Source organism: Rhineura floridana, chromosome 8 (assembly GCF_030035675.1).
Source record: "Rhineura floridana isolate rRhiFlo1 chromosome 8, rRhiFlo1.hap2, whole genome shotgun sequence".
Classification (NCBI taxonomy): Eukaryota; Metazoa; Chordata; class Lepidosauria; order Squamata; family Rhineuridae; genus Rhineura; species Rhineura floridana.
Genome location: NC_084487.1, coordinates 68,580,566 through 68,603,470, shown reverse-complemented (window position 1 = coordinate 68,603,470; position 22,905 = coordinate 68,580,566). Strand labels below are relative to the sequence as shown.

The 22,905-nt window shown below is 43.8% G+C and overlaps 1 protein-coding gene across 4 annotated transcripts in view; it reads right to left on the bottom strand.

Annotated features, from left to right (window-relative positions):
* OSBPL8 (oxysterol binding protein like 8) overlaps positions 1-22,905 on the bottom strand; it is a 181,921-nt gene that overhangs the window by 61,488 nt on the left and 97,528 nt on the right. For all 4 annotated transcript variants that reach the window (XM_061639701.1, XM_061639704.1, XM_061639703.1 and 1 more), the window contains 4 exons: positions 21,752-21,836; positions 19,266-19,434; positions 13,453-13,678; positions 12,283-12,467 (listed from right to left, as the gene is read on the bottom strand). In XM_061639701.1, coding sequence (XP_061495685.1) covers positions 12,283-12,467; positions 13,453-13,678; positions 19,266-19,434; positions 21,752-21,836 — 665 coding nt within the window. The remainder of the gene's footprint in view (positions 1-12,282; positions 12,468-13,452; positions 13,679-19,265; positions 19,435-21,751; positions 21,837-22,905) is intronic.

The window sequence follows — 22,905 nt, the reverse complement described above, 5'->3', positions numbered from 1 at the left end:
CTTACCCGGCAAGTATGAGAGTTTTCGAGACGTCTTCGATAAAAAGGAAGCGGAGCAACTCCCTCCACACCGACCCTATGATTGTGCCATCCATTTAGTGCCTGGAGCACGCATCCCCGCAGGGCGGATTTATTCTCTATCTGAACCGGAGTTGGCAGCGTTAAGAGAGTTTCTGGATGCTTATTTGAAGAAAGGCTTCATTCGCCCTTCACAGTCCCCAGCTGGTGCACCCCTGCTGTTTGTGAAGAAAAAGGGGGGGAACTCCGTCCCTGTAATGATTATCGAGGCTTAAACCAGCTCACCATCCCTAATAGCTACCCGTTGCCGCTCATTAGAGAAATATTGGAGAGGTTGCGCTCCGCCAAAATTTTCACGAAACTGGACTTGAGAGGAGCTTACAACTTGGTGAGGATTAAGGCGGGTCATGAATGGAAAACCGCTTTTAAGACCCGTTACGGTCAATTTGAGTATTTAGTAATGCCCTAAGGACAGTCGGGAGCGCCAGGAGTCTTCCAAAATTTCATGAATGACATATTCCGAGACTTTGTGGACCGTTTCATGATAGTTTATCTGGATGATATTTTGATTTACTCGAATACCCTTGAAGAACACGACTCACACGTGCGCGCAGTGCTACAGAAGTTACGAGAACACCGCCTTTACGCAAAGCTGGAGAAGTGTGGGTTTGACCTAACAACGTTGGACTTTCTGGGATATAGGATCTCTCCAGCAGGAATAGAAATGGACCCCCGAAAAAGTTAGTTGTGTGCTCACATGGCAACCCCCCAAGACCAAGAAGGACTTGCAATGCTTCTTGGGCTTTGCAAATTACTACCGTCGTTTCATAGCCAGCTACTCCCATCAGACCGCACCGCTCACGGATTGCCTGAAGGGCTCAGGGCCTTTCCAATGGACAGAAGCTGCAGAAGAGGCTTTTGAATGCCTGAAGAGACGGTTTGCTACTGAACCCATACTACAGCATGCTGACCCGGCGCTCCCTTTCGTGGTTGAATCTGATGCGTCAGACATAGCTCTCGGAGAGGTTTTGTCACAGCCGAGTCAAAAAGGGGGAGAACTGATGCCTTGTGCCTACTTTTCCCGAAAGTTAACAGACTCTGAACATAATTACACTGTGTGGGAAAAGGAGTTGTTAGCCATTAGAGATGCCTTTGAAGCCTGGAGACACCACCTGGAGGGAGCGCAGCACAAAATTGAGGTGCGCACGGACCATCGTAATCTGGAGAGTCTCCATACCGCCCGAAAACTCAATCAGAGGCAACTGCGCTGGGCTCAGTTCTTCATGTGGTTCCATTTCAAAATCCATTACATCTCCCAAGCACAGAATAAGCGAGCTGATTCCCTTTCGAGGAAGCCAGAATTTCTGAGGAACCCCACCCCAAAACCTTTACAGTACATAATCCCTCCTGAACAGGCAGTAGTAGGAGCCTGCCAAGACTCTTGGGAGGCTGAAGTGCATGAAGCGCAGCAATAGGACCCTTTCGCGCAAGAGCAGCGGGTCGGAGAGAGCGCGTTAACCCAGGCAGAACAGAAAGACCTTATATGGAAGGATGGCATACTGCACCACCAGGAAGCTGTTTATGTGCCCCCCGGGGAACTGCGAGTGAGGGTATTACGCCAGTGCCATGACGCCCCCACGGCAGGCCACTTTGGAGTTTTTAAAACCATTCAAGCTGTCGCTCAGGAGTTCTGGTGGCCCAAGGTGAAGGAGGACGTGGAGCATTACGTTCGCTCTTGCCCCACTTGCATGAGGGCGAAACATGCCACTGGGAAGCCGCCAGGGTTACTGGAACCTCTCCCTTCCCCTGGGGGACCTTGGCGAATGATTACTATGGATTTTATAACAGACCTTCCACCCTCACAGGGGAAAACCACAGTGTTGGTGGTCATTGATGCCTTTTCAAAAATGGCACACTTCATTCCGTGCGTGGGGTCCCAAGTGCTCAAGACATGGCCAAATTGTACGTGCAACATGTGTGTCAGCTGCACGGTCTGCCAGACAGCCTGGTTTCGGATCGGGGCACACAATTCACCTCACGTTTCTGGCAAGCGTTGTGGAAGTTACTGCAAAGTGAGCTGAGAATGTCCTCTGCCCATCATCCCCAAACAGACAGGCAGTCCAAGAGGGTTAACGCAGTGTTGCAACAATATTTACGTTGTTTTGTGGGGTATCACAGCAGGACAACTGGATGTCTTACCTACATTTAGCAGAATTTGCCTACAATAATGCTGTGCATTCGCACACACAGCAGACTCTCTTCTTCGCCAATTTTGGATATCACCCCCGAGCCTTCCCTGCCCCAAAAGACAGTCTTTCAGTCCTTGCCGCTGAGGATTACTTGCAGGAATTCCACGCAATGCAACAGATACTTCAAGAACAACTAGAACAGGCCAAGGTGGATTATACAAACGCACAGCGGATCAGCATCGGAGGGAAGGAGACCTCATACGAGTGGGAGATCAGGTTTGGATCTCTACACGTTTTCTAGCTATGCCTGGTCGGTGTCGTAAACTGCAGGATCAGCGTGTAGGACCCTTTGAGGTGGAGGCCCAGATTAACCCCGTGGCCTACAGACTGAAATTGCCATCCACATTTAAAATGCACCCAGTCTTTCACAGGGCGTTGTTGACAAAGGATGCTGGCCCCGATTCTCACTGCCCACGGTTGGAGCCCGCGCCGCCGTTGTTGGTAGAGGGGGAGGAGGAATACGAAGTAGAACAGATTTTGGACTCACGAAAACGCCGAGAGCGTCTTCAGTACCTGATTCAGTGGAAGGGGTACGATCCAACTGAACGTTCCTGGGAATCAGAGGAGAATGTGCACGCTCTGATTTTGGTGAGAGAATTCCACGAGGCTTATCCAGAGAAACCCAGACCTCAGGGGTGGGAAGGGTTAAAGCCTGGAGGGGGGGATGATGTTGTGAGACAGTCAATTCAGAAGGAACAGGAAAGGGGGAGGCATGAGTTTCAAGCACCTCCGCAGTCAGAAGGAGCAGAGTTGGAGATTGTTGTGTCTGAGCAGGATAGAGGAGGAGGGGAACAGCCTGCTTTTCAGCCAGTTCCCATGAGTAACGTTCTTGCAGAGGAGCAGAGCGCGCCACCCCCAGTCGATGCCCAGGATCAGTGGGAGGAAGCTTCAGAGTTAGAACCAGCTCCTCCTTTCCCAAGCAGTTCCCATGAGGAATCCAGTGTGGCGCCGCCCGCTGACCTCGAGCCTGTTGCTCGAGAGCAATTGTCTTCCGATGAGCAGTTGGAGGCGCGCCCCCTCTCCCCCCGTTCCCGCCGCCGCGAGAAACAGACAGGGCAGAGACAGGAATTACGAAGGAGTCAGAGATTACGTTCAAAGACATTTCCTTTATAAGCCAGCCGTTGGCAGTGGGGAGTCGTTGCGTCAACTTCCTTCACATGTTGCAGAGCATGTCTAAAGTATAGTTAGGGACTTTAGTGAGTTAGTGTAGGTTTTCCTATGAAGCGCAATGCTTTTGATGTATCTATTACTCTAATAAAACGAGATTTACTCGCACACACGTACCCGCCTCATTCTTTCGGCTCTGGACGGGACAACTGCCTTCAAGTCGATCCTGAGTTATGGCGACCCTATGAATAGGGTTTTCATGGTAAACAGTATTCAGAGGGGGTTTACCATTGCCTTCCTTTGAGGCTGAGAGGCAGTGACTGGCTCAAGGTCACCCAGTGTGCTTCTTGGCTGTGTGGGGATTTGAACCCTGGTCTCTTAGGTCGTAGTCCAACATTCTAACCACTACACCACCCTGGCTCTCATTATACATAGAAACTGATAAGGAATTCAGTTATTGATCTTCTATTATTTACTTGAGATGTCCCTAGACCTAAAAAGGCTCTTAGGTGGGATCTCCACCCACTTGGTTTGCTGCCCTAGACAGACCTAACTGCTAGCAAAAACCATGGAGGCTCAGGTGACCACAACGTTTATCACATAAGTTATCTGTTATACAGACCAAGGGAAGAAGCACTTAATCCTGTGCATTCACAGATTGAGATGGTTCAAGGCCATCTCGCCTGGCTTGTGATTTGACACCTTTGTGAACACAGATCCCCCAAATTCTTTCACAAAAGGCACGATACTACCACATAGATAATATGACTCTTGTAACATCCTCTCCAGCAGAGTGGAGACATGATACTGTTGATGCAATGCAATGTATTGAGAGTCATATACCAGTGATGTACATGTTTAAGCCAGTAGTTCCCAACTTTTCCCCCATGGACCATTTGAAAATTGATGAGGGTCTTGGTGGACCAATTAATGGTTTTTCTGCCTGTTGCAGCAGTTGTAAATGTGCTGTGCTAGATGCCGTAAGTATTTAATTGCATTTTTATTGCTTCTGCTATTTCTTATGAACGTAAGAAATAAAATGTAAGAAACAAAATAAAACAATGTACGAAATAAAAGTAGCAATAAAAATCTGCATGAACATTTAATGTGATGAATGTGCCATCTCACACCTGCAACCACAAATTCACAGACATGCCGCAAACCACCTAAATTAAGCTAGTGGATCACTGGTGGTCCACGGATCAGAGTTTGTGAACACCTGGTTTAAGCACTGTTTCCTGAATTTTGGTTGCAAGTAGTTTTAATAGGGTGCTTGGACTGCATATTTTCTAACAGGTTTCCTTAGTGGGGATCCCTAAATCAGCCTCCCATACTTCTTTAAGACCTGAAGTGCTTCCACCTATTCAGCTACAAGGAGTGTATGTAAGCTGGATGTTACTCCCATTCATCTTTGTTTTAAATCAATGTAGCATGCCATTTATGGCTTCAACCTCCACTCAGATTTTGAACATATTAAGAAAAACATAGGAAACACAAGAAAAGCAAAGGAAACCTATGCTTAGGAGTATTTAATTTCATTTCTTATTTAAAATATTTTTAATTGCCATTCATCAAAATGTTTCAGGTCAGTGTACAAAAGTATGGATTTACACACAAGATATAAATACAATGTAAAGGCAGTAAATAAACAAAGTAGAAGACAGAACACGTTAAAACACAGAACTACTCAAGTTCAAACTAGAACAAAAATAATCTAAAAACTAACATGTCTGAGCAAATTGGAAGGCCTTCATATGGCACTGAAAAGCTTATAGTGTGAAATCCTTTAGGAGGATATTCTAAAGTTAGAGTGTCACAGCAGAAAAAGCCGTCTACCTTGTAAAAACATAATGAACCTCTAATTAAAGAGGGAACCTGGCACAGCACCTCTCCAGGCAAACGTAAGCCCTGGGCAGGGTGGTTTGGGAACAGGCAGTCCTTTAGCTATTTGGATCCCAAGGCATTTAGGGCTTTAAAAATAAGCCAGAAAGAGAGGGAAAACCTCAGCTGCTTTAGGTATGATTTATTCCAGGACTGAAAGTTTAGAAATTAGTAGAAAAACCATTTTTTCTTTAAAAACTTGGCTTCATAGCAGTAGCAGAGAACATTTATTTATTTGTTTGTTTATTGATTGATTGATTGCATTTATATACTGCCCCATAGCTGAAGCTCTCTGGGCGGTTTACAACAATTACAAACATTGAAAACAAATATACAAATTTAAAAACACATTTTTTAAAGCAATTTAAAAACACATGCTAAATGCTTTGAATGGTAAGGAACACAGCTGTACATTTGTTGCAGTTTTTAGTGATTATGAAGAAACAGAAAAGAGAGTTACACATAGTACTTCTGTTTCCTGTACGCATTCTGCTTCCTGACTCCTAACTGAGCAGAGCAGAGGGAACTGTCTCAGCTAGTCCACAGGAGAGGAGATACAAGCCAGCTTTCAGAGAGCAAGCGAACAGTGAGAGCAAACATGAGTTTGACAAAGGAGCTTTGGCGACGAAAAGAAAACGGCCAAGAGGACTGTGAAGCCGTGTTCTCTGGAGCCATGTGCTGTAAGCAGCTTGACTGGAAGGGGTGTGGCCTGATAGCTATTAGCTGAAGGGTGTGGCCAGCTGAGGGCAACAAGCAGCAGCTGTGTGTGCTGGGACTTTCATTCTGTTTCCTGACTCCTAACTGAGCAGAGCAGAGGGAACTGTCTCAGCTGGTCCACAGGAGAGGAGATACAAATAAGCCAGCTTTCAGAGAGCGAGCAAACACAGCGAGTGAACAGGGAGAGCAAACAGGAGTTTGACAAAGGAGTTCGACAGGGGAGGTCAAGGGGGAGGTCCCTAAAACAAACAAACAAATATATTACTAATTCTTCTTGTACGGCACACCGCATACCAATGGGACTCTCAAGTTTACCCTGAAGTAGGACAGGACAAAGCACAGGCCACTCCAAAACAAGTAGTTAAAAAGAAACAAAAGATAGAGTATGAACGGGAAGGATACTCCAGTGTTTGCGACCTACAAAGTGTGTGCCATGTTTGTTTTCTTGCCTGAGAACAACGTGGCGTACACGAGCAACAAGTGCAAGCTTGTGGCAATGTTGGAAGAAAAAGTGAGAGGCCTGGAATGGCAGGAGGCCACACTGAGGACTATAAGAGAAGATGAAGAGTTATTAGAACACTGGAACAACAGCAGCCAGAGCTGTGGAATCGGTACGCCAAACCTTCGACTTCAACTCCTCTATTTTTCTACTGTCCGACTCCGACTCCACCCAAAATTGCTTCCAACTCCACAGCCCTGAAAAGGGCTGTAAATGTCTTTTTAAATTGGAAGCTCTCATAGGAGCATTTTTATCGCTGCCTGAATATGTGCTGATCTTGGCATCACAGCATTTGTCTTCATCTGGGTCCTGTGTCATACACTGACACACAAAATGTTTTCCATCTTGAGTTATGGTGAAATGCTCAACTACAGCTGACTTCATGGGAAGCTTCTTTGAGATTTTGAATTTATATTTTAAAAAATTTGTCAATCAAAATTTATTTTGAAGCCGGAGTCGGAACATATCTACCGACTCCGACTCCACCCAAAATTGCTTCCGACTCCGACTCCACAGCCCTGACAGCAGCAAAGAGAAGTATAGGAGGAGGAAGAACAACAGCATGTGGTAGCAGAAGAGGAGAATGTTTTGGAGAGGAACAACGAAGTGGAGGAAACTCCATGGTAAGGGTGACAGTTAGGAGCAGAAGAGCTAGAAGACACCCTTCACCAGTGGAGCTATGGAGCCGCTTTCAACCATTCGAGGAGGAGACTGGAGGACAGCCTGTGGTGAAAGAATTACAGGAGACCCTGTGTGACAACATGCAAGAGGCTGAAGCTCAATCAAGCAGGGGCAATGAAAACATGCCCCACAACAAGAAGAGAAGATTACTAGTAGTGGGAGACTCCCTACTGCGTGGGATCGAAACCCAAGTATGCCGAGAAGATCCGTGGATTCGCCAGGTATGCTGTCTACCAGGCAGATGGATTAGAGATGTGACGGAAGGGTTGCCATCACTCATCAAGCCCACTGACAGGTATCCCTTTCTCCTCATCCATTTGGGAACAAGTGATACTGCCAAACAGAGCTATGAAGAAATCACATCAGGTTTTGAAGCTCTGGGAAGGAAACTCAAGGACTCTGGGACCCAGATAGTTTTTTCATCCATCCTTTCAGTACTTAGAAAATAAGTAGAAAGGGAAAGAAAAATACTCCGTGTGAATAAATGGCTACAAAGGTGGTGCCGACGTGAGAGATTTGGATTCTGGGACCAGGGGCTATGCTTCCTGGAAGATGGACTGCTGGCAAGTGATTGGTTGCATCTCACAAGGACTGGGAAGAATGTGTTTGGCCACAGCATGGAGAAGTTCATCAGGAGGGCTTTAAATTTAAGGGACTCATAGGCTAAAGTAATACATGCACATAACCAGCGGGACAAAGTGGAATTAGCAACTTTATGGCCCATAGAACGTGGATGAAAGGATACAAACAAAGAGTCGGTTCGTCATATCTCCTGAGTCTTAGACAGGTAGATCTTGAGAGCCCTCAGAACATCCAACGAATGGCAAGCCTTCTCTAGAGGATGGGTAGGATTCGGACAGAATGAAGGAAGAACAATGTCCTGGTTGCAATGGAAAACTGAATTGACCTTGGGATGGAAGGAAGGATCAGTCTTCAGTACAACAGAGTCCTTGTGAAAGACACAGAGATGGCGGACAGAAGACAATGCGCCCAGTTCCGAAACGTCTCGCAGAGGTGATCGCGATCAGGAACAGGATCTTGAATGACAACAGACGTAAAGGCACAGTCCTAAGTGGCTCGAACAGAGGGCGTTGTAAGGCCTGTAGGACCTTTGACAAACCCCATGAGGGAAAACGGTGGAATACAGCCGGTGAGCGTAACGCAGTTCCCCTCAGAAAGCGTTTGATGAACGGGTGCGAGGCAATAGGATCACCAGGGGAGGACACTGAGAGAATGGACGACAGAGTGGACACATGTCTATGTAAGGTGTTGGGTCTACGTCCCATCAGGAGGCCCCTATGAAGGAATTGTAGTACCTGTTGTACTGTGGCCTGGGAAGGATCTAGGCGGTGGGACTGACACCACCTGGAGAATGCCACCCAAGTATGTGGATACGGGTGGTGGATTGTCGTCTTGAGGCCAAAATAATGTCAATAACTGCGTCAAACAGACCAGCAGCCCTCAAATGTCCCCATTCAAAAGCCACGCTGTTAGCCTGAGCCAATTGGAATCCTGATGCCATACTGGACCCTGGGCTAGTAGGTCCGGCCTGACTGGGAGCATCCAACAGTGATATTGGAGAGAAGGCACACCATAGGCCATCCCGCCACAGTAGCGATAGGGCATCCACTGCTTCTGCTGTCGTGTCCAGGTATCGAGCGAAGTACCTGGGTAGCTGGCAATTGCGACTGGAGGCAAATAGATCGACTGAGAAGACATCGAACCGGAAAGACCTGTTGTCTGCTGACCCAGTCTGCTGTCACATTCCAAATTCCTCTGAGATGTTCTGCTTTTAACGATTGCAGATGTTGCCCTGTCCAGTCGAAGATGAGGGAAGCAAGGTTCTGCAGAGGACGGTCCCCGGTCCCCCTTTGTCCATTCAAATGAGATTTGACACACGTGTTGTCCGTTCGAATGAGAACATGGTCCAAGTGGAACAGAGACTGAAAAATGAAGCAGAGCTAAGTGGACAGCCTTTAGTTCTAGCCAACTGATACTCTGAGTCTGCTCTGCTGTGTTCCAAGCCCCCTGAACGAACTGAGAGTTGCAGTGGGCTCCCCAGCCGAGGAGACTGGCATCTATGAACCCCTTGAGGCCGGTATTGAAAATCCTGGTGGCCAAAAGCAAGCCGAAGGAATTTTCTGTGGGCTATGCAAAAAGGCACATGGAGATACGCTTCCTTAGTTCAATGGAAGCCAGGAGATCTCCTTCGTGAAGGGTGTCTCTGCCTGGAAAGCGTCTGATCCAGGCTCCCCTGAAGGGCCGGAAAACTTAGTTTTGGAAATCGCGGCCTTGCTGCCCGGGCCGCATTCCCTGAAAGGGCAGGGTCGTGCGATATGAGGAGAAAACATCTGAAAGGCCTACGATCTGCATTCCGGACAGTGGCCAAGACAGGCTTTCGAGCCTCCTTGGGGTCAACAAGCACTGCCTTTAGGGCTTCCTCGCTGAAGAGTGATAATCCGGAATAAGATGCCCTTGATCATTAACTGTGGCTGCAGAGTCCGCTTGCCAGGGACGAAGCCAGAGGTTCCGTCGAGCGCCTAACTGAGCTACCATAACTCGTGCTCCCAGCTAATTTTCGTCCAAGGTGGCATAGCCACCTAATCCGCCGTCTTGCGCCATTTCATCAGTGACCTCCACAGAGAGATCGAAACAAGATTAGGGTCAGCTAAGAGGTCATCCAGCCACATCATCGCTGCCCTGGAAGGGATGGAAGCGGATGCAGGGGCTCTCATGGAGAAAACGGTGGCCTCATGGTTCTTGCGTAAGGCAAAGTCCAGCCTCCGCTAAGTGGAGTCTCATAAATGCGAATCTCCTGGAGATCAGCTCGTCTATGCCAGAGATGGCCAGCCGGCTTGTAAAGTCCAGAGCCAAGGAGTAAAGCCTGTCCGCAAGGGCGTTGAAACGGCGTGTTTGTAATAAATGAGACCATTCGCCATTGGTCAGTTAGGCAATAGGATCTGGTACAGGAAGGTAGTGCTCTGCTGGCGTGGGGGATTTTCAAGACCCCGGCTCCATGAATAGCAGGAGTGGCAGCTGTAGGTTGTGTAGCTTGGAGCCCTGGGGTGTTAAACACTCTGCGAGCAAGGGGCTAGTAATCTGCGGCTTCAAACAGGCGGTAAGATGTATCCTCCTCATGTGCCGAATGATCACTCCATTCGTCTTCCTCAGCTGGCACAGCAAATGAAATTCCTCCCCACAAGAAACATCATCGACAAACCTGCCCCTAGCAATGTCAAAATATGATGGGTCTGCCTCATTAGATGCATAGTGGACCATACTGTGCTGAGGTATGGCGGGGACTTGCGGCGGTGACTATGTTTGAGTAAAATATGACAGCATGCCTTGTAATTGTGATATGCTTATACTTGGTCGCCCTAGATAGTTTTGGCTTGGCTGTCTGAGACGTCTCTGGCTGTTCCGCCATCTTATATTCTCTATGGGTTCAGTACACGGCCACAGAGGGGGCAGAATGTAAAGACCCGAACAGGCTCAGTACACGACCACGGAGGGGGTAGACTGCATCCTAGAGTATTGAAAAACTCTCAGAAATACTGGCTATTATCTTTGCGAAACCAAGGAGGACTGGTGAAGTGCCGGATGACTGGAGGAGAGCTAATATCCCTATCTTCAAAAAGGGCAGAAAGGAGGAACTGGGGAACTACAGACCTGTCAGCCTAACACCAATCCCTGGAAAAACTCTGGAGCAGATTATAAAGCAGTCAATCTATAAACTCCTTGAAAACAATGCAGTGCTTACTAGAAGCTAACATGGATTTATGAAGAATAAATCCTGCCAAACTAATCTTATCTCATTTTTTGATCGGGTAACCTCCCTTGTAGACTGTGGGAATGCTGTGGACATGCTGGGGATACTTGGCTCAGCAATACAACATGTGAGAAGGATCTTGGAATTGTCACTGATCACAAGCTGAATATGAGCCAACCATGTGATGTGGCTGCAAAAAAGGCAAATGCTATTTTAGGCTGCATAAACAGAAGTATAGTTTCCAAATCGCATTAAGTATTAGTTCCCCTCTATTCAGCACTGGTTAGGCCTCACCTTGAGTACTGTGTCCAGTTCTGGTCTCTGCCCTTCAAGAAGGACGAAGACAAACTGGAACAGGTTCAGAGGAGGGCAACAAGGATCATCAGGTGACTGGAAATAAATCTCTATGAGGAGAGACTGAAAGAACTGGGCATGTTTAGCTTGGAGAAGAGAATACTGATGGGAGATATGATAGCACTCTTCAAGTACATGAAAGGTTGCCACACAGAGGAGGTCCGGGATCTCTTCTCAATTGTCCCAGATTGCAGGACATGGAATAATGGGCTCAAGTTGCAGGAAGACAGATTTCGACTGAACATCATGAAAACCTTCCTAACTGTTAGAGCCATACTGCAATGGAACCAACCACCTAGAGAGGTAGTGGGTTCTCCAACACTGGAGGCATTCAAGAGGCAGTTGAACAGCCATCTGTTGGGAATGCTTTCATTTGGATTCCTGCATTGAGCAGGGGGTTGGACATGATGGCCTTATAGGCCCCTTCCAACTCTACTATTCTATGATAATATACTTGGCCTATATTCCCTGCCCCTCTCTATAAACATACAATAGTCCAATAAATCCCCTTTTCCTTTTCTCAAGAATTGCCAGAAATTGCAGCACTCCAAAAAATATCTATAATGTAAAGATTCAGTTTATTTTATTTATTATTTGATTCATATTCTGCCCTTCCTCCCAGCAGGAGCTCAGGGCGGCAAACAAAAGCACTAAAAACACTTTAAAGTTTCTTCTCTCAGAACCTTACTGGATCTTCCTCTTATCTGCCCTCACTTGCATCCTCCCAGGACATTTTTTTCATCCTTTGTTCTCCCCTTGGAACCAAAATTCTGTATGACAGAATTCAGAAAACACACATAATTGTAAAATTAAATAAATGTCAATAATCATTTTTTGTGGTCTCAAACTAGTGGCCGGTATAGTTTGGATCTCAGAATAGAACTACATGTTATAAGATAAAGAGGACTACCACATCCACATTCATCCTCTTGAAAATGTTTTTGAAGATAAAACACTGAGATGACACATCAAGTTAATTTTTACTGTAGAGGAATAAAATAAACTCACTCAGATAAGAAGTCTGCATGATAGTAGTAATCAGAGAGTTTATCCAAGAAAGAACGTGTTTCCAAAATAAACGTAGGTAGCACCACCTTGGAGAGATCCATTCCTGGGCGCACTTGTTTCAGTAGTGTCCAGATCAAGCTTTTGTTCTCTTCTGATACAGTTTCTGTTTGGGAAGCTTCTCCTGCCTTAAAAAATACAAAGCAGAATGGAAGATGAGCACGATAGTAACTTACAGGACGTATTTGAAGAAGGCATTTGGTTTTGTGGTTTGGGACACTGTGGCTCAAAAGTGCCAGTGCCCTCTCTCTTATAATGTAGGATGAATTCAAATAGATTTTGCATAGGTCAGAGGCCATATTAATCAGTGCCCTTGCTTTACCTTCCCCCCTTCATAATTATATGCCACCACAAAGAACAAATGCCACCCTGGGCTCCTGCTGGAGGAAGGGTGGAATACAAACCAAATCATAAATAATAATAAAATCAGAGGAAGCTCTTCAGGATTCAGCTTTGGAATTGGGAACAAACTGAACAGCTTCCCTGTACAGCAGTTTTTAAAAAAGTCAAACCCTTCAGCCTGCAACCCTGATTGAGGAAGGGCCAATATAACATGTGAAGCAATTCACTGCACACTTAGGAAAAGCAGTCTATATAAACACCAGCTATTTATCAGACCAGTACACTACAATTTCCAACTCAACCATGAGATTCAGACTTTTCCCACTGATCACTGCCCTTGGATATGTTCATGCTGCTTATTTCAGGTATGGTTCTAGATTAGTCTCTGTCCACCTCTGTGTCAGCTCAGGTGAATGGCTTGCTCTTAGCATTTTGATTTGTCAGGCTCTTTTTCGCACAGTGTCAACTCTGGCCAGCCACAGCTCCTTGGGCAAGTTCTGCTGGGCTATTTTGCTTTTATGGGAGCCCCTTATGCTTAGATATGCTTTAATAATTAACTTTCCAATGGTTCTAAAAGTGACCTCCAGCTAGAGGAGCATTAGACAACAAGAAAAGTAAAGTTATGAAGGCAACCCCCCCCCATTTTGCAATTCAGATATTGCCAAACTGATAATCTCAGGTCTTCCCAAGACTGCTTTCCATTAATATTTGATTTCAGTTTCAAAATACTAATAAAATATTTATTACTACTATATAAAACACTTTTTTAACCTCCCCAAGTTCTTCATGAACTTCTTCCAAATATGTTGTTTCCTTGATATGATCAGGTTCAGGGTCAATATACGAGTCATCCTGCCGCTCAGATGTATCAGTATCACTTTCTCCCAAGCCATCATTATCCGATTCATCACGATCATGATCATTTTCCCTATCTGATTTATCAGAATACATATCTGGATCTTTAAAATGATGCCTTTCAACTTCACTATCATTTAACCTAAAGGAAAGGAAAGGAGAAAGAAGAAATACATTTCAATTGTGGGGCCTTCCACTTTCCTTTATGCAATTTAGCAAATACGAAGCTATAGCTCACTCAACTAATGGCTTTTTAAGTGATCAGCTCAGTAAACATCAGGCATAATGAAGCCAAATATAAGCACTTTTCAGTCTCACTAGTTTCGTGGAGAGGTTAAAAGCGCATCTAAATCAATGGGACATAAAAGAACTTAAATTTGTCTAGGATACTTCCCAAGTTTTAATTTATGCAACTTCAACTCCCAACCGTCTCATATAAGTCTTACCTCTATAGGATCATTACTTTATCACATAAATGACTAACTATGCATATAAAAAGTGCTGCAAGATTTACTGCTTAGATTGCAATTGTGTCTGTTTTTCTTTCTTACATTTATCGCATACCTTATCCCAGGGACTCAGGGAAACAGTCCATACTTCCAGTTTGAGATGTTTAAAACACATTTACATTTATAGTCTCACATATTAGCACATATATAGGTAGTGATCTAATTAAGAATGCTCTTAGTTAATTAAAATTGATGATTATTATTACTATATAAATAGAATTTTAGTATTAAAATATACAGCATTTCTTGCAAAATACATCAATATGAGTTAATACAGAAGGGTTCATACACCTATAACACTGCAATAAAAGAAATTACTGCGATAATTTATCTTTGGATTGAGTGGTACAATCATGTTTATGTCACTGGTAAGTACTGGCATTGTGACACAGAACGAACCCAACCAATCACTACTCCCTAGTCTGCTGCTCCTGCAGTTGTACTGAGTGACTGAAACAGAACAATGAACTAAAGAGAAGTATGTGTGTGCCAACAATTTCTATTTGAAGTCACTTGATTATACATGCTTACTGTTCAGTTTACTATCACTAGAAGCTAAAATGATGAAACTGAGGTTATCATACTTTCGACACATCATGAGAAGACATGATTCACTAGAAAAGACAATAATGCTGGGAAAAACAGAAAGGAGTAGAATAATAATAATAATAATAATAATAATAATAATAATAATAATAAAATTTTATTTCTTGGTCGCCTATCTGTCCAAATTAACAGACACTCTAGGCGACTCACAACAATAATTAAAATACAGTATAATCGAAACACAATCATCAATTTATCCAACATCAAAACATCAATTAAAACATCAAAATTACTACTCCACCCCCACGTTCCTATAGGCCTGCCTGAATAGCCAGGTCTTTAAAGCTTGGCGAAAGTTCGACAGGGAGGAGGCATGTCGAAGGTCGTAAGGGAGAGAGTTCCAGAGGGTGGGGGCCACAATCGAGAACGCTCTCTCTCTGGTCCGCACCAGCCTAGCTGTTTTGACTGGTGGGACCGAGAGGAGGTCCTGTGTGGCTGATCTTGTAAGGCGGCCTAATTGGTGATAGTGGAGGCGGTCCTTCAGATAAACTAGAAAAAGAGGAAGGCCAAACAAGAGATGGATTGATTCCATAAAGGAAGCCACAGACATTAATTTACAAGATCTGAACCAGGTGGTTCACGACAGATGCTGTTGGAGGTCGCTGATTCATAGGGTTGCCATAAGTCGTAGTTGACTTGAAGGCACATAACAACAACTGTTCAGTTTGGTTTCTGGAAAACATTTTTAAGAGGTATTTTATACCATTCTTCAATCATAGTCTCATATTTTACAAAAATAAAAATAAAAAATACTAAACTAAAAGCACAAAATACATAAAACAGCAAGACGAAACTTTTATCTAAAAATCCTGGGAAAATAAGAAAGATCTTTGCTTGGTGCCAAACAGACAATAAGGTAGGTGCCAAGAGAACCTCTCTGGGGACAATATTCCTCAACAGGGGCACCACCACCAAGAAAATCCTTTCCTCTGGTAGCCACAGGCACTCCTAGAAGGGTCTCTATAGAAGATCAGAAGATCTTAATTTACAGGTAATTGCATATGAAGGTAGGCAATCCTTCAAATACCATGTTTCAAGTCATGAATGTCAAAAAAAAAGATATCTGCACTTTTGAAATGGGCCCAGAAATTGATGAGGAGCTAGTCAGCATAACATAGGCATAATATGGTCATCATGCCCAGTCCCAGTTTGAATCTACTGTCACATTCTGCGGTTTCCACAATGTCTTTAAAAGACTATGTGGAAGATTGGGGGAGCAGGTGTCCTGCCCAGAGTATGAATCATGAAACGGAGGCGAGACTGGAATCAATTCTTGTTTTATTAAAGTAACATCGAAGGCAAGATGTCTCATAGAGGTCACTAACTAGCTCACTGTAATCCCTAACTACTCAGGCTTACTCTGCAGCATGTAAGGGAAGTTGACTCAGCACCCACAACAGGGGCGCGCGGGCTTAAATAGGAAAGGTTTTCGCTCGCAACCTCTGACTCCTGCACGGTGCCTCCTTCTGACCAAGCCTCTTTTCTCGGTGTTGCTCGGGGTGACAAGAGGGCACGCACACGTCTGTTCATCGGACAGTCTACTCAGGTGCCGGCTCCATTGAAGGGGGAGGAGACGTTTCTGGCAGGGAGGCATTTGAAGGGCCAGCCAAGGACTCCGGAGGTGTGTGGAATTGCCACATGCGCAAGGTCTTGCTCCAATGGCTCTCCTGGGACACTCGGCAAAGGAGGGGTCTCCACGTGAGCGAGCAACATTCCCGTGGGAATCAGAGAGCAGTTGGGCATGTCTCCTCCCCCCAGATCTTCAGGAACATTCTCCCCATCTGACATCTCTCCCATCTGCAGAGCTGGGGGTGTGCACTCCCCCCCCCGAATCACTCTGTGCTGGGAAGGGGTCCTGAGGCTCCCTCACCTCTTGATCCAGGCCCCCCTGGGTCTCGACAGCAGGCAAAGCAGTTCCCTTAGGAGGAAAAGCAATTAAAGGGGGGATGCGATAGAGACGTACAAAATTATGCAGGATGTGGAGAAAGGAGGAAGTTTTTTTTCCTCCTGTCATATGACTCTAGGGGTATTCAATGAAGCTGAAGGGTGGAAAATCAGGACAGGCAAAAGGAGGCCCTTCTTAGATAAGCCCCAAGATGTGGCAATGGCCTCCAACTTAGATGGCTTTAAAAAGGGATTAGACAAAATCATGTAGGGTACGACTATCAAGAGATACTAAATGGCAAGTACTCAAGAAGAATCTTCCAGAACCACTTTCTGGAATTGGCCATTCTAGTAGCAGTGAACATCAGTGTACCAGTGCTTCTAATTCTCATCCCAGACAGCCTATCCAGGATAGCATGGTTAATGTTATTGAAAGCTGCTGAAAAGTCACTTGGAGAATTTACAAGGCAGTGCTCCCTCTTTCTCCTGGCATAGGTCATCATCAGAGTGACAAAAGTAGTCTTGGTTCCAAATTTTGATTCCTGAATGAAACAGATTTAGAAACTCAGCCGTATCCAAGAGCACTTGGGTTTTTATGTAAACTTCTTAGAGGGTTTGATGATGAAGCAGTATATAAATACTGTTAAATAAACAGTCAACAGCCACTTGAGTGCTTTGCCCACGAAGGAAGTATTAGCAACTGGCCAGTAATTATTAAGATCCAGCAAAAGCTTTCTTTCTTTAGTAATGTCATTTCAAAATTAAGTTTAAGGAAGAAAACTGGGAAATTGCTTCCTCCCATAACATTTTATTATGATGTGTTCAGGTGATGATTTATGGAAAATGAAATGGACTGCCTTCAAGTTGATCCTGACTTATGGCCAGAGCTTGGAAAAGTTACTTTTTTGAACTACAACTCCCATCAGCCCAGGCAGCATGGCCACTGGATTGGGCTGATGGGAGTTGTAGTTCAAAAAAGTAACTTTTCCAAGCTCTGCTTATGGCGACCCTATGAATAGGGTTTTCATGGTAAGTGGTATTCAGGGGGGGTTACCACTGCCTTCCTCTGAGACTGAGAAGCAGTGACTGGCCAAAGGTCACCCAGTGAGCTTCATGACTGTGTGGGGATTTGAATCCTGGTCTCCCAGGTTGTAGTTAACCACCTTAACCACTACACCACACTGGCTCTCAATGATTTATATGGAGTAATAAGGACAGCTTCTCCTTACTGCTGCTGTGGTGCTAACCTTGTTCCAGCATTAAAAAATGTAAATGTACTGCCTTCAAGTCAATTCCAACTTATGGCAACCCTATGAATAGGGTTTTCATGAGGCTGAGAGGCAGTGACTGGCCCAAGGTCACCCAGTGAGCTTCATGGCTATGTGGGGATTCGAACCGTGGTCTCCCAGGTTGTAGTCCAACACCTTAACCACTACGCTACACTGGCTCTCACAGCATTAGTGGTAGTTAATTATATAAAAGTAGCTGCGAATGGGAAGATGGCAGCCTCATTGTATGGTATAAATGCCTGTTCACACAATTTTTCAGGTCTCCCTACAAGTTGGCTCTACAATAATGGTAATGACAGAATTGATAGCAAGCACTTTCTGATCTAGTAAGGTTCACTCCCGAGGGAAACTTTTTTAAAAAGGAAAACATTTTTGAGCTAGCAGGGTTCAGGAAAAAATTGTGATGTTGCCGGGTACAGGCCAGAAGGAGGCTTTCAAACCCTCTGTTTGCCCATTCATGCTATCTGCAGGTGCCCTCCAGCTAGGTCTCCATCAACCTATGAGAAGAATTGTGGGGTGGATATCAAGACAAAAGGGAATGATGAAAGTCTGCTCCCTCAATCTGACTTGGCCTTTTCCACAAGTATAAACTAACACATTCATGAACACAATTACATCCACACCCTTAAGCATGTCTGAACTCAACAGATTAAAATGTGAATACATAAAGAGAGTAAAACCTGACTTTTAGATGCCATTATTCTCATACTGTGGCTTGTTATGAAACCTTTTCTTCCAAATTTTTCAGTAAGTTTAACAAAGAACAGTTTTGCCAAGAGGGTGAAAGAGACAAACATACATTCTAGCCAACTGTGTCCTACATGTCAAGCGCAAAGAGATACTATTTCGATCACGCACACGATTCATGAAAAGGCAGGTTTTGAACAAAAAGTGAGTATTTTCAGATCTCAGCAACTGTAGAACAGAACTCATTGGGTTGGCTGAGACATAATGGCTGAGTTCTCAAGTCATGGTGCAGGCTGCCCAACTGCTCGCCTTCACTCCTTTAGGGACACTGGGAGCTGCCTTATACCATTGGTCCATCTAGCTCAGTAGTGTCCACCCTGACTCGCAGGAACTCTCCAGGATTTCAGACAGGGATCTCCTCCAGTACTGGATGGCATGTGGGGTGCTGGTGCTCACCTGACCTCTGGTTGGTTGTGCTGCTGCTTATCATGAGGTAGAGGGAGAAGGGGGAGTCAGCATGGTGCAAATGCACCTCAGCAGCAGTAGAGCAAGGCAGTGAAGAATACACAGTTGGACTTTGAAAGATGAAAACTAGCAAGCGTGCCCCCCCCCAGTGAATTGTAATAGTAGTTGGAGGACAAAAACAAACACCTTGAAAACCATTCAATAAACCACAAGTTTTTTTAAAACTTTGAATAGGCTTCAAGATTCCCCCCTCCCTTTATAATAAAAGTTAAAAATTTGGTTGACTTACGGGAAGCTTTCACTACTATGGACGTTGTTTGCACGTAGCAGGCCATAGAAAGACACATGTGCACCCTCTGTTAAGGTCACTTCATGCTCTTTACCTTCTCTAATCATTGTACGCTTGAGCAAACCTGAACACTTCAAAGCCAGCTCTAATGCATCCATCCAACACCTACCTAAAAATAAATAAATAAATAAATATTATTAGTATAATACCTAACCTTTTCGATTTCACAATTGTAACAGGATGCTAGATCTTCATTTCAGAAGTGTGTACCTTTAAAGCATTGAACTAAACTTTTATATCTGTCATTTCAAGACCAGAAAAGATGCTTTGTGCTCTTAAAAAACTCTTTCAACAGATCTCTTATGGCCAGATTCTAATCATATTTTCTCATAAGTCTAATTTACTTCAACATATGAAGTATGCTTGGGACTGCAGCCCTAGCTTCTGATATACTGAAATACAAGACATTGAACTTTGGGCTGTATCTAGTGACATCATCCCATTAGCGTAAAACTTCTGCCTGCGCAATGAGATTTCTTCTCCCTTTTCTTGTGCCCTTCCAATCTGTTTCCCCCAAACCCCCCAGAGCATTTAGGGGGGGAGGAAGTCCTGTTGAACAGGCAGAAAGAGTTTTGCTAATGGGACAACTTCATTGGATACAGCGCTAAAAATTTATAAACATCTCTTTCAACCCCATAATATGTTTTTTCAGACTTCAGTATCTCAAATCTTTACCAAAGAAATGCCTTTTTAACAAAAGACATTTAAGTCTTTCATCAGTAGTTTAATATTCCTTTTGGTTAGTCATAAATTTAAAATTAAAAAGAACCTAACACTGTGAACAATTATCTACTTAGATCAGTTTGCAAGCAAACATTGCAATTCTAAGAAAACACTGAGACCCAGAAGGCTGCCTAAAACATCTGCACACGAACCTGATCCCTCCACTTCCAAATCTCATCCTCAGGAGGCAACCCCTTACATAACCTCTCATTTTGTGTATGGATATTTTCTTATCAGAGAACTGCCTGATGCAGGGCTAGTCCTAGGTTTGATGATGCCCTGACAAGGTGGTCTCAGTGCCTCCCTAGTGGGTTTCCTAAACTTTACCAAGGCAGCAGAGAAGACAGACAGCAGACAGTAGGGATGACAGGTAAAAGCAGTGCAGCTCCAACTGCCTGGTACTCTCTCAGCCCAACACTGTAAAGAGAAGTGCTGGGCAAGGCAGTTACTGCTGCCATCATCCTTATCTCCAATACCTCTGGGTACCACCCCTAAAGAGAGGTGCTGGGTGATGCACCAACTGCCACTGCCACCATTTCCTTATTCTCAGTGCCTCTGGGCCCTGCCTAATGTGACATTATGCCTAATTCTCTTTATAGTGCTAGTCTATAAAAAAGTACACAAAAAAGAGGCTGATATCAACAACAGGAACTCTAGGGCCAATGAACCATGCCATTTGCTGGGTGCCAATGCCAGGTCTGGTCTAGAGAGAAAAAACATGATGTTGATATAGTATTAAAAACTAAATAGATTTCAGCAGCCTAGTCAGTATCTGGGAGCCCTTTGTGAAGTGCTTGAGCTTCCCAAAGAAAGAGTGGGTTGTAATAAATACATATAAGATAACATATACATATACAATCAGATCTTACGCATTTTAAAATCATATGAATGTAAGTTTATTGACAAATTTGCATATGGGGAAAGTATTTCTGAAGCAAGAAGCCTAATTCCTTAATTTTTAGATGATGTCTGCTATAACATGTGCATTATCTTAAGAGAGAAATTCCATCTTATGTGAGAGAAAAATCTCCTAAACTGTGAGACTGCCTCCTAAGATTGTGCTTGCTATCTCCAGTTTTTATAAGTATTTCTATTAAAATATAATACAGTCTGCTACCCAGTTAATCAGGGGCACTTTTTTTAATAATTAAAAAACTGAGGCTGAAGTCCTGTGCCTGCTTACCTGACAGTATGCCATACTGAATTCAATAAGACTTACTTCTGAGTAGACATGCATAAGATTGTGCTGTTATATCAGTTAATAAAAGTGATAAACTAATTAAACGTTGTAGTCATAATAGCTCTGACACCAATCTCTGTACTCTTATTTTTTATCCTGCAGGAGTTTAACAGTAATTTTGTGGTCCTCTGGAATCACCTTCTAAAATGGCAACTAAAAATATAGTCACAGAATCATAGAGTCACATGCATTCAACCATTGGTGTCTCAGTCTAAGGCTTCTATGGCTGAAGACTTTTGTGGGGAAACTGTGCCTACATTGCATTGTCTTTGTATTTCCAATTGCTAGTTTTCATATTTATTGATTCACATATATCATCTGTGGTTAAAAAAGAAAGCTGTGGGCAGAAAAATCTGGCCTGGAAACAGCTTTGCCATGAAAAAATTATTTCCTGAAACCGCACATTTGGATTTGCTGTGCCACCCTTCTCAGAAAGTATTATTTACTGAAAAAGCTTATTTACCATCTGATTCTGAAGCTGCTCGGATGATCAAGTAGCTGCTGGGTAATGGCTGTGTTATGGAGCCAACAGCTTCACCTTTAGGACCCTTAAAGTACAAACAAAAGATGCAAGAGTTTTAGACTAACTTGAATGAAACTTTTAATTAAACATAAAAAAGCAGATTCTCTGTTGTCAGCCAGCAATTGCTGTGACCAACTGTCAGATTAATTTCAATAATATCTCCCATTATGGACCCCCCTCCCTTTAAAAGGCCTTTAGAATTAAACATTTCCAAGTACTGTTCCCCACCCCCGCAACACACACACTTTTGCAATTTTTAAAAAAAACTGCCATCGTAATTTGTAGAGACCAGTATCTTGGTGGCATTAAAAACTCCAATTATTCATTCACACTGGGGTGGAAAACAAGGAAGAGATGACAGCTGTTAAAAAAGGAATTTAGAACAGCAAAGTAAAAACATGGCAATTCTAGTGTTTTAAAAGAGCATCCTCCCAATACTGTTTTAAAGTACAAACCATTAAAATCCCGAAGAGAATGACACTACACTAATCAAATGCCTAAAAGATAATAAAATAGGCATCAATGAAGATATAACAAAAGGATTTTGGATATGACTTTGATACCTTAGAAAGAAACAAAGTAGTCGTCACTGAGATTTCAGCCACTAATCATCTTTTTCCATAAACACTTTGCACAGCAAAGCTGGTGTAGGAAGCGCTACATAGCATTACTGTGCAAAATTTATATGGGAAAAGATTATGATCAGTGGCTGTATACATATTAAAGATTATGATTATGCAGAGGCCTGCTCCTTTCTTCACCCTTATATTACAATTGTGCCTGAATATTTATTTTCATTTTATAAATCACACACTCCCATTATTTCTCTTTGCCTGTGTCACTTCTATATATCCTGTTGGCATAGGAACCATGCCTTAAATCTTTGTTCTGTCTGTATCCTTGGTACGCTCTAGTCCTGTGTGAGCCCTTTTTCAACTAAGTTATTGCATAATATAAATGTGCATGCATTCATTCAACATCTCCAATCCAAAAGTAACTCTGATTGTTGTTGTTGTTGTTATGTGCCTTCAAGTTGATTATGACTTATGGTGACCCTATGAATCAGTGACCTCCAAAAGCATCTGTCATAACTG